Source organism: Orycteropus afer, unplaced genomic scaffold (genome assembly GCF_000298275.1).
Source record: "Orycteropus afer afer isolate SDZICR_OR568_19922 unplaced genomic scaffold, OryAfe1.0 scaffold00101, whole genome shotgun sequence".
Classification (NCBI taxonomy): Eukaryota; Metazoa; Chordata; class Mammalia; order Tubulidentata; family Orycteropodidae; genus Orycteropus; species Orycteropus afer.
Genome location: NW_006921688.1, coordinates 7,144,327 through 7,156,335, shown reverse-complemented (window position 1 = coordinate 7,156,335; position 12,009 = coordinate 7,144,327). Strand labels below are relative to the sequence as shown.

Sequence of the window (12,009 nt, the reverse complement as noted above, 5' to 3'; positions counted from 1 at the left end):
CTCTCTCTCTCCCCTCTCTCTTTCACTTAGTATCACATGTTAACATATCCTTGATATTCTATGGGAGAAAATACACCACTGAGCTGTAGAGGATGTGATGAGGGCACATAAAAGATGCATACATCAGTTTTTCTAAACAAAAAGGGTCACTGAAATAAACTATCCCTCAAGAACAAGAACAAAATCCTTGATTTTTGGAAAGGAAGTCATAGTGCCATAAAAGATTAATTCATTTCCCAAACACAAGTCATTGATTTCTCCAGAGAAGTGCTTACCCTGAGATTAAGCCAAATAGGAGCAAAAAAGCTCTAAACTAAAGAAAGAGCCACTTGGATCACTTAAGGACCAGTGCGTTTTGGTCATAAACAACTCTTTTGCAATTATAATTTAAAGCTAGAATTTTCACCTAGGAAATCTAATAAATAAGTTATCAGGAATCAGGAACATAACGCCAATCAAGTTCACCTTCCTACTTGTCAGTATGCATGGCTAACACTGTTGACCAACTAACCCTACCATCTCCTCCTTTGTGCAAGTTAACTAGGGAGGCTGGGCAAGCTAAAAACTCGAAATAGTCTACTCTTCTAGACACCATAGTGACCAGGGGTAACTGTGGAACATAATTTTGGACAAAGAAATGTCAGTGGAAGTCTATGGGGGCTTCTGAGACAGGGCTTGCTTTTGCAGGCTAGAGGAGTAAGTGCAGAGGAGGAGAGTGATGCTCAGGCTAAGGGGTGGACGAGGAGGGTGTCTGCATTTCCGACTGCCGCTGGTAACAGAAATCCCATAAGTGTGTCACTTTAAAGAACAGAAATTTATTTTCTCACAGTTAAGAAGCTGGAATTCCACATTCAGGGCACTGGTTGGAGGGGAAGCCTTGCTGTCTGTCAGCTCTCGGGGGAAGATACTTGTCTCGGCTTCTGTAACTCCAACATTCCTCGATCCCTTGGTTAGGCTTCCACATGCTTCCACCTTCCCCAGTTCGTGTTTGCTTGTCTCTGGACCTTATCTATTCTTTTTATATCTCAAAAGTCATTCAAACATACCATATTTTGGTATAGCCTCATTCACATAGCATAGAAAACCCTATTCCCTGCCTCCTTTGCCATAAGAACAGAAGAACTGGGTGGGACTTGGTTACCATTACTGAACATTTTAATCAGAGACCCTACAGAAGAATTTTGATGAAAAGGGGGAAAATGTAGAACAAAATTTCAAATTCTCATGGAATCCAGACTTTCTGAAACCAAGAAGGCTGGATGGATCTCCAATGCGATTGCCCTAAAATAATCTTTAAACTTAAACCAAAAATATTCCCTGAAGACATCTTCAAACCAAACAATAGTTTAGTATAACTAGTATAGAATGTCTGCCCTGAGCACTGTGCTCTTTTAAGACCTATCTATATGGGCTGAAACTGACAGCAGCAACTTGAAAGATTGGATATAAAGCCTAGGGGGCAGGAAGTTTATGTTTATAGGGAAGAAACAGATCAGAAAAAGAGGATGAGAATGGTTGCACCACTTGAAGAATGTAATCAAGGCCCTGAGTTGTACATGGTGTTGTTAGGTAATGTTGGGTTCCAACTTATAGCAACCTGATGGACAACAAAATGAAACACTGCCCAACCCTGTGCCATACATTCAATCCAGGCTGTGTTTGAGTCCGATGTCGCAGCCACTGTGTCAGTCCATCTCATTGAGGGTTTTCCCCTTTTCATTGAACCTCCACTTTACCAACCATGATATCCTTCTCCAGGGACTAGTCCCTTCTGGCAACATGACAAAAATATATGAGATGAAGTCTGGTCATTCTTGCTTCTAAGGAGCATTCTGGCTGTACTTCTACCAAGACAGAATTGTTCATTCTTCTGGCAGTCCACATTGAGTATGCTCAATATTTTTCACCAACACTGTAATTCAAATGCATCAGTTCTTCTTCAATCTTCTTTATTCCTTGTCCAGCTTTCACAGGCATTTGAAGATACTGAAAATGCCATGGCTTGGGTCAGGTGCTGCTTAGTGCTCCAAGTGACATCTTTGCTCTTTAACACTTTAACAAGGTCTCTTGATGTATATTTGCCCAACCCAATACATTGTTTAATTTCTTGACTGCTGTTTCCATGTGTGTTGCTTGTGAATCCAAGTAAAATGAAATCCTTGACCATTTCAATCTTTTATGCACTGATCATGATGTTGCTTATTGATCCAGTTGTGAGGATTTTTGTTTTCTTTATGTTGAGGTGTAATCTTTGATCTTCATCAGTAAATGCTTTAAGTCTTCTATGCTCTCAGCAACCAAGGTTACGTCATCCGCATATCACAGGTTGTTAATGAGTCTTCCTCCAATCCCAATGCTGCACTCTTCTTCATATAGTACAGCTTCTGGGATTATTTGTTCAGTATACAGATTAAATAAGTATAGAGAAAGGATACAAGCCTGACACATACCTTTCCTGATTTTAATCCATGCAGTATCCCCTTTTTCTATCTGAGTAACTGTCTTTTGGTCTATGGTCTAGAATTCCCATTCTTCTTCATGCTATCCATAACTTGTTACGATCCACACAGTTGAATGTCTTTGCATATTCAGTAAAACACAGGTAAACATCTTTCTGGTATTTGATTTCAGCCAAGATCCATCTGACATCAGTAATGATATCCCTCATTCCACATCCTCTTCTGAATCAAGCTTGAATTTCTGGCAATTCCCTGTTGATGTACTGTTGCAATCATTTTTTAATTATTTTCTGCAAAATTTTACTTGCATGTGATATCAATGATATTGTTCAGTAATTTCTGCATTCTGTTGGATCACCTTTCTTTGGAATGGGCACAAATATGGATCTTTTCAGTCAGGTGGACAGGTTGATGTCCTCCAGATTTCTTAGCAGAGACGAGTGAATGCTCCCAACATTGAATCTGTTGAAATATCTCAATTGATCTTCCATCAAATCCTGCAGACTTGTTTTTCACCAATCCCTTCAATGCAGTTTGGACTCCTTCCATCCATACCATTGACTCTTGATCATATGCTACCTCCTTATATGGTTGAACTACTGACCAATTCTTTTCGGTACAGTGACTCTATGTATTCCTTCCATCTTCTTTTGATGCTTCCTGCACCATTCAATATTTTGCCCATAGAATCCTTCAATATTGCAACTCAAGGCTTGAATTTTTTCATTAGTTCTTTCAGCTTGAGAAATGCTGAGCGTACTCTTCACTTTGGGTTTTCTACTTCCAGGTCTTCACACATTTCATTAATATAGTGGTGAGCATCCCTACCTGTCATGCGGTGACTGGGGTTCGGCTCCCCGATGGGGACCCACTGCTACTTGTCACTTTGTCAGTACATGTAGAAACATGAATTGATGTATATTTTTGCTTTGTATAGTCTCAACAACAAATAATAAGTGATATAAAAAAGAAAACCCTATTCCCAAATAGGGTTACATCCACAAGTTTAGGGGTTAGGATTCCAACATATATATTTGGGGGGGGGGCACATAATTCATTCCATTACATAGGGTCATGGTGGGACATCACAGGGCCTTGAGGGCTCCAAGCCCCCATAGACCCCACCACCAGAGGAAGAAATGCTGCAATAGAGTAAAAGGTCTTACACACGCCTAAAGAAAAAGAACAACAAAAGCTGTCTAGATGAATATTTCTGAATTTGTATCTATTTGTCTTCATTTTAAGAAATGGTGTGGAAATTGATCCTGACCATGTTCTCTCTACAAATAATTAATTCTCATTCAAATGATCAGCCAGTTAGGAAATATCTAAACAAAAGAAAAAGTTTGCCTCAAAATTCTATATGAAATCTGACAGGTTGCAACTTGCTGTCATTGTGCAAGTCTCACTTAGGATTCCTGGAAAACCTGTGGCTGTAGAATGTTCCTCTAAGATGGTAGCTTTCCTCTTGGGGTAATTTCCCCCCCCCCCTCCCCAGGAGCATGTGATAATGCCTGCAACCAGTTTTGGTTGTCAAAAACTGGGGAGGAACGCTACAGGGAGCAAGTGGACAGAGGCCAAGGATGCTGCCTCACATTCTACCATACACAGTATAGCCCGACTACATAATTATCTGGTCCAAATGTCAACAGGGAGGCCCTGGGTGGTACAAACAGTGAAGCTCCTGCCTAGGAGCCAAAAGTTAGCAATTTGAACAGAGGTACCTCAGAAGATAGGCCTGGAAATCTGCTTCCAAAGATTACAGGCTTGAAACCCAGTGGAGCAGTCCTGATCTGCAGACAGGGGTCAACACGAGTGTTCATGCACCCAATGGCAACTAGCAACAACAAAAGCAATAGCAAACAGTGGCTGAGTGCAGACAGCCCAGATGCCAACAGGGCCAAGGCTGAGAAACCCTGCTCCGAGATACAGGAAAGCCTTGAGAAAGAGAAAATGAAATTTTGCCAGAAGCAGAAAGGCAAAGAAGCAGAAATGACTTAATGAAACAGTGTGGGCTGCGTCCTGAATTCTACTGAGATTTCCAAATACTAGGCAGTAAAAATGGATAGCCAAGGGGTAAACAAGAAAAGCGATGCTCAGTAAGTAGGAGTCGACACGGAGTGGAGAAAGTGCCGGCCAGCCTGACCCGGTGTTTGGCCTTCACATCGGATTATTCAGTGTTGACTGTGGGCTCGGCCATGCCAGCTGGCAGGGAGGACTCAGCCTCCTCAACAAACAGATGCATCAAACTGTAAAGCTTCCATCTTCAGAAACCTTTCTAAGACAATATACAAAATCCATTTTCTACTGAGTTTACTTGAAGATGAGTCACGCAAGACGCCAGCTATAGCTTGATTTCAGGCTTTTAAATAGGGAGAGCAGCTATTGAGAAAAATTACAGGGTAGGAGAGGCCGACAAAGGCACTGCAGAGACTGAATCATTCTAATTTTTACAAGGCGTGAGTGGGGGGAGGCACATCCAGCTTAACCAATTCACATCACTTTGCTTTAGAAAATAAACATATATATCATGCTGACAATTTTATGCCACATTTCATATGCTGGAATTAAAACAGTTTTAGGGAAATACTTGGAAAAATAGAAGGGGAAAGCAATAAAAGGAGATGGTCAGGAGCACTGACACATCTATTCCCATGAGTACATCTATTCCAGTTCAAGGTGAGTAACTGAATGCAGTTCTTCTCCATCCTGTAACTGATTTCCCCCACCCAGCCACACACCCGAGTCCTGTACCTATATGCATACCTGCATGTGCACAGATGTGGGAGAAGACAGAGTTACCCTTAGAGTGGAGTCCCTGAGCAGTGCCAATGGTTCATGTACTCAGCTGCCAACTGAGAGGTTGGCAGTTTGAGTCTACCCAGAGGTACCTCAGAAGAAAGGCCTGGCAATTGGCTTCTGAAACCTCAGCCACTGAAAACCCTGAGGCACCCAGTTCTGCTCTGACACACTGGGGTCACCATGAGCCAGAGCCCCCTCCATAGCAGTTGGTCTTCTCACCTCACAGCCCCACGGGTGGAGCTCAGCCAACAAGAACTGGGTGGGTGCCTGTTTCCATTGGCACAGGGGGCCTCCAGGGTTGCTCCCAGGGCATATGGGGGTTTGGGAGCATCTTTAAAGGAAATTTAAAATGTTTGATTCTGAGTGGAAATTTACAAACGGAACCCTGAACGGTGAGTTAGTGATCACTCTGAGATTTTCAGTAACATAAAAAGATGGGGGAAAAAAAAAATCATTTTTTCCTGTAGAGCCGGCATGAAATCAACAGGAGAAATAGTTCATGATGGAATTATACATAGAATTTGGGTATTATCTGTTTTGAAACCTCATTAATGAGGACTTCGGTAATTTGCAATTCATGATCATCTAAACAGTCTGAGCTGAAGTTGGACTCTGCTAAGCAAAGCCTTATAGAAAAGGAAAATGATTAAAACTATAAACTAGATCATAAAACGAAACAAGCTCCTTCATAAGGAGCCCTGCAGGTACAGGTTCAGTGCTTGGCTGCTCACTCGAAAGTCAGTGTCTTGAACCCACCAGCACCTCTGCAAGAGACAAGACCTGGTGATCTGCTGCCATAAGAATTACTGCAGAGGAAATAGAATTACAGCAGAGAAATCCTATGGGACAGTTCTACTCTGACCTGTCAGGTCGTCTGGAGTCAAAACTGACCTCCTGGCACACAGTGACAACCAGTCATATATATAAATGAAATCGTTTTTGTCCTGTTGTTAAATGTTGTTGTGTTGCTGTTGTGGACCGTCGAGTAGGACTCAACTCATAGTGGATCCTTCCTCGGGTTTCCGAGGCAGTATCACTACGGAAGTAGATTGCCCAACCTTCCTTCCGAGGAGTGGCTAGTGGGGACTATTGTAGGCACCAAAGTATCAAAAAGAAGAGGTGAGAAAGAGGAAGGGGGAGAGTGGACGGAAAGCAACAAATGTTCCCTGGCATTTGCCAGGCAGTGTCTTAAGGACCTTATAACCATTTTTTCATGTATTGTTCTCAATAAACAATAACCTATGAGGCAGAGACGATCACAGGTCTATAAACTCTTATCTGCAATCCCAAAATCCAAATGGTTCTGAGAATTGACAGGTTGCTTGTTTGTTTGGTAACTCATTTACTGACAAAACGTGGCCTGACCGGAGTTGATCTGGTGACAGACCCTGAGCAGCAGTCACACGAGGCTGTCTACGGTGTAGACTATCATGAAGACTACTGATCTCCCTCAGTGAGTTACCGGCAGGTTTGGCTGCAGAAATATCAATGTGGACTATGGAGTGCTGCCCTAGGGCCCACTGAAGGGGGCTGCGTCAGATAGTTTTGTGGACTGAACCTTGAAAAATTCTGAACTCAGAAACACATCCAAAGTTTCAAATAAAGGCTTACGGACCCTCACAGCTAACGAGGACACACAGTCTCAGGAACCTGCCCAGGGTCTCGCTGCAGAAAGCAAGGAAGTAGCAGAGAGAGGATTTGGAACCCAGTGGGTCTGACTCCAGAAGGCACGCTAGTGGTTAACTCTGCTTGAGTCAGTTGTCAGTCTTCCATTTACTGCACTGTGTATCACTGAAAGTGATAAAACCGCATTTAAATCACACATTTTACAGGTTGAGATAGATCACTGATGGGTCTGCTCGAGTTAATAAGACTCTACTGTCCCTACGTTTATAACCAGCCATCACCCACTCACCTTTATCCTGCTCTCTTCCTGGCTGCCCATTTCACGTATCCTCTCCAAAATGGCGTCCTCCGTGGCCTCAGTCGTGTCCCAGCTGCCCCTGAGAAGGGCTGCGATTTTCTGACGAAACGAGGAGTACCGGCTTCGCGAGGCTGCCGCTTCATCCAGGCTGGCCTTCAAACTCGCCTCCAGCTCATGAGAGCTTTTCTTCAGCTGGCTTAGCTCCTGCTTCAAGGCATCCCAGACCCGCTGGCCAGTAAGCAGCCTGTCCTGGAAGATCTGAACCTCCTTTTCAAGAGCTGCTTTTGCCTCCACAGCCCTGAGCAAGTCCTAACACAATCACAGAAATTGAAGACAGTACCATTAGCAGACAATGGGGCACACCTGCATTTGCAATAACAATTCATTTACCTTGTTTTCTATGACTTCAACTTGAACGGTTAAATTCTTATTCCATTTTTACCTCTAAGTGTCCTGTCGTCTCTTCATAATTTTGAAGAATATAGTAAGTATGATTAGGTTAATAAAAATAATGAAAGCTCTAGGGAAAGTTACCTGTGTACCTATTTCTACTTACCATAGCCCAGAATGGTCCAAAGAGGTACAAAAGGGACATCTATATGATCCACTAAAATAGGCAAAAACATTGGCAGACAATGTTTCTACAAGTGTATTTGTATGTTCTGTAAGGATTCCCAGGCATACAGTAGAGCTGACAAGGGACAAGGTTGTAGTCACTTCTTGGCCACAGCCAGCTACCTGGAAGGAGTGAGTAGTTGGACCTGTGGGCTCGGGACCACGGTCACAGAGGACATTGAGCTCACTTAGCATAACATACTGCACAAAACATTGTTCCACATCCTACTTTGGTGAGTAGTGACTGGGATCTTAAAAGCTTGCAAGTGGCCATCTAGATGCAACGATGGGTCTCTCCTCATCCAGAGCAAAGAAGAATTTAAAAAAACACAGACATATGGAAACAATTAGTCCAAGTGACTGGTACACCATGCGATCCTCAGCCTATACGACTATGAGACCAAAAGAACTAGATGGTGCCTAGCACTGCCAACCACTGGGAGGAGGGATCTATGTAGGATATCCCGGATAGAGTGGGAGAAAAATGTGGAACAAAACTCAAAATTATTACCAAAAAAAAGGGGGGGAGGGGACCAGTTTTGCTGGTCTGATAGAGCCTTGTGAAACCCCTCAGACTATGGCCCCTACCTGCCCTTCAGGTCTGGAATTGAACCCACTCCTGTGGCTTCCAGCCAAACAAAAGACAGGCATATGAGCTGAACATTTACCTGAGGTAAACACACTCCTTGGAGAGATCAATCGTGGGAGAACAGAAGGGCTGTGTATGCACAGGGAGACAGCTTAGGGGGCAGAAGTGCGTGGGAGGGAAGGACACTGGGAAGAGGTAACTATGGGGAGGAACTGGGAAGAGAGCTATTGCATTGTGGGAAATTGCAGTCAATGCCATATGACAAAGGGTATGTGAGCTGCTGTATGGAAAGTGAAATGGCTTGTAAACTTTCACCCAAATCACAATAAAACTTTAAAAAAAAAAAAGATTCACCATCTCGGCAACTCGAAGGGGGTTGCTGTGAAGTTGGAATCAATTCAGTGGCGGTGGGTTTGGTTTGGTTTTTTTTTTTTTTTTTTTGAGTAAAAAATAATGCTTTGAGCATTCTGCTCTTTTCAGAACGGCACATATGAGATCAAATTGACAACAGCAACTTGAATGATTAGATAGGAACCTCAGGAGACAGTGAGTCTACATTAATGGGGGAGGAATGATCAGAGGAGGAGGTAAGAACGGTGTCACCACCTGAAACCTGTCACGAGCGTCACTGAATGGTCCACGTGGAAACTGCTGAACTGGTACGTGTTCTGCTGTGTACAGCCTCAATAACAACAACAAAATTAATAAACTTTGTAAAACTCCATGAAAACAATTGCTGACCACAAGTTCTAAAATACATGGCTTTACATCAAGTAAGGGTCAGCCCTGGTTAATCAGTACTACTATAGTACTGCTGGCAAAATATTTTGTTTTTTATTTTTGAAAAATAGTATGCAGTGGATCAAAAGCATTAAAAGCAAACACAGTATCTTTGAATAACAGACTCTATTCTGAACTAAGGAGCTCTGGTAGCGTAGTTCCTAAGGCACTTGACTGCTAACCAGAAGGCTGGCGGTTCAAACCCACCAGCCACTCCTGGGAGGGAAGATGGGGCAATCTACTTCCGTAGTGATACTGCCTCGGAAGGGAGGAGTCACTATGAGTCGGGCCAGACTTGATGGCACATGACAACAACACACTGAACTGGCCAGTAATGTTGCAGGCAGCTGGTGGGACTTGACTTGAGGGCAACTAACAGCAACAAAAACAGTTGAAATGCAATCATCTTTGCATTAGACCTAAAGGCAGGAAAATGGTAGCTGAATTCTAGTTTCTACTTTTTAATGGAAAAGAGAATGTCTTTATTTTTTCTTTATGGTCTTTTTTTTTTTTTTTTCTTTTTTTTTTTTTTTTTTTTTTTTTTTTTTTTTTTTTTTTTAATCAAGGAAGTCTCCATTTGAAAAAAAAGTCAGAGAGTGGATGGGCTACTGGAGAAGGCTGCCCTTTTCAGGGGATGAAATAACCAAACTAATTACTGACCCTGTTCTGTAAAATATCTTGCTTTTCAAGGTTCTGGAAACAGCTTACTTTCCCCTTTCCCTTTCTAACCTTCTGAGGAGAAACCACTGCTGCTAATTAAATGGCAGCTCCTAAGTACAGAGTCAAGGGCACGGTATCACAAATGTAATTCCCAAATGCAATATTCTAACAGTTTCCCAATTTCATTTCAGTCAGGAATACAACGGCTGCTCAATTACAGAACTATATGTGCACCGGTGATAATAAAATGGGCCCAGATTTTACTCAGAAATTATAATCTAATGTATGGTTAGAAAAATGAGGTCATAAATGAGATGTTACAGAGATAAAAATTAATCTTAATCCCTACAGAGTTCTAAAACGATATCCAAAACCCACTGCTATCGAGTTTATTCCAACTCACAGTGACCCCCATAGAGTTTCCAAAGCTGTCAGTCTTCATGGAAGCAGACTGCCTCAACCTTCTCTCACAGAGAGGCCGGTGGGATCAAATCATGGATCTTTCGCTTAGCAGCCCAATGCCTTAACCACTGTACCACCAGAGCTCCTTCTAAAACCACAGGGGATATTATATGTTAAATTTTAGATTGAAAGAAAAATCTTAATGCAAAAGAAGGACACCTCATGGTAAAGAGAATGATTTCTTAAACCAAGTATTTACAAAAGGCCCTCAGATTCCCAGAAATATATCCCATGCTTGACTGTTACAGGCTCACTATCCATTTGAAGTAGACTAAGCTACTGCAGCTTAGACCAAGAGACCAATAAACACAATTTAAGTATTCCAGCTATGAGGGATTTTTCCAATCTAATATCATCAACTCAATAGCAGTGGATTTGGGTTTTTTTGGTTAATATACTACTGTGGTTTGTCTTAGATCCAAGGGCCAAAATCATCCTCTCTAACAAATTCAAAGCACTTTGAAAAAAAGAAATAAAAAAAAAACCTAAGCACAAACACTTGTGTCTAGTGACAATTTGAAAATTAGTTGTTCATCATAGGATCATGTTATTGAATCTTTCGGTTTTCCTCAACCCTTCCCAGGACTGGGACCAGTGACAAGCCTTGAGGACTGCCGCCCCCCAGTGCTCTGGGTAAGGCCTTCAGCGTCAGGGCCAGTGGCCTGATGTGCTGGAAACAGATGGCATTAGTCTGCAAACGCAATTACCTGCACAGCCATCAGGGCAAAGGCTCTGGAGTGGAGTCTGGTCGCATAGCTACCTCAAGGCTACCCTGAAGCACACGGCATAAAGCAATGTGACATTAGTATCAATGGCCAGGACCCGGGGACTGCTGTCAGACCACACTGACACACAGAACAAGCAGCTCACTCTGAGCAAAACCTGTGGCTGACCTCCACAGAGGAAATCACATTTGCCATGAGGACAGACCTTCTCAACAGTGACAGGGATCACTTTTTTTTAAAAAAAAAAAAAAAAGCTTTAATGAAAATCTTTGTATTCAATTCTACCAATGCAACAAATTAATACTGACCCCTTTGCAATTACTTTTAACAAAAATTTATTTATGAATATTATGGTGAAGGCATTCCATGTAGCTTCACAATTAAATGTGGCATTAAGTAATCAAATCTTTTAAGAGTTTGTGTATCTAAAGCACAATAGATTTCTATTACTAGGTGGCTAATAACAACAAACAACGATTATATAGAATTGGGTATGTGTGAGCTCAAACTGTCTCTCAAAATGAAATGACTGATTACAGTCAAGATTGATAACCTCTCACTTAAACTTAATTTGTCTGACCCTAGACGAATTTTATCAAATTAAAAGTTGCTGGTTCCCTCTACCTGCTGCAACTGAGATGGATAAATAAGCCCCAAGTGTGAATAGGTTAAATTTTGGTATAAGTGCCCATCCTCTGGCCCTGAAACTCCACTCCTAAGAATTTATCTTAGGAAAGATTATTAAATATGAGAAATGTGTTATGTGCAAAGTCACTCAATTTTAATAAAATAGCAAAAAATAGATATTGCATGCATATTCATTAATAGGTGATAGATTGAAAAATGTGAGACATTCATACTGTAGAATAATATACAGTCTTACAAAGAAATGAGGAAGCTTTTTTTTTTTCTCTTTTTTTTTTTTTTTTTTTAGGATTTGGGTGAAGATTTACAGAGTAAATTCACTTTTCATACAGCAGTTCACATATACTT

The 12,009-nt window shown here is 41.8% G+C and overlaps 1 protein-coding gene across 1 annotated transcript in view; it reads right to left on the bottom strand.

Annotated features, from left to right (window-relative positions):
- The window catches only part of CCDC170 (coiled-coil domain containing 170), a 153,997-nt gene that overhangs the window by 50,020 nt on the left and 91,968 nt on the right, over positions 1-12,009 (bottom strand). Inside the window, exon 6 of the mRNA XM_007943229.1 lies at positions 7,177-7,494. Coding sequence (XP_007941420.1) covers positions 7,177-7,494 — 318 coding nt within the window. The remainder of the gene's footprint in view (positions 1-7,176; positions 7,495-12,009) is intronic.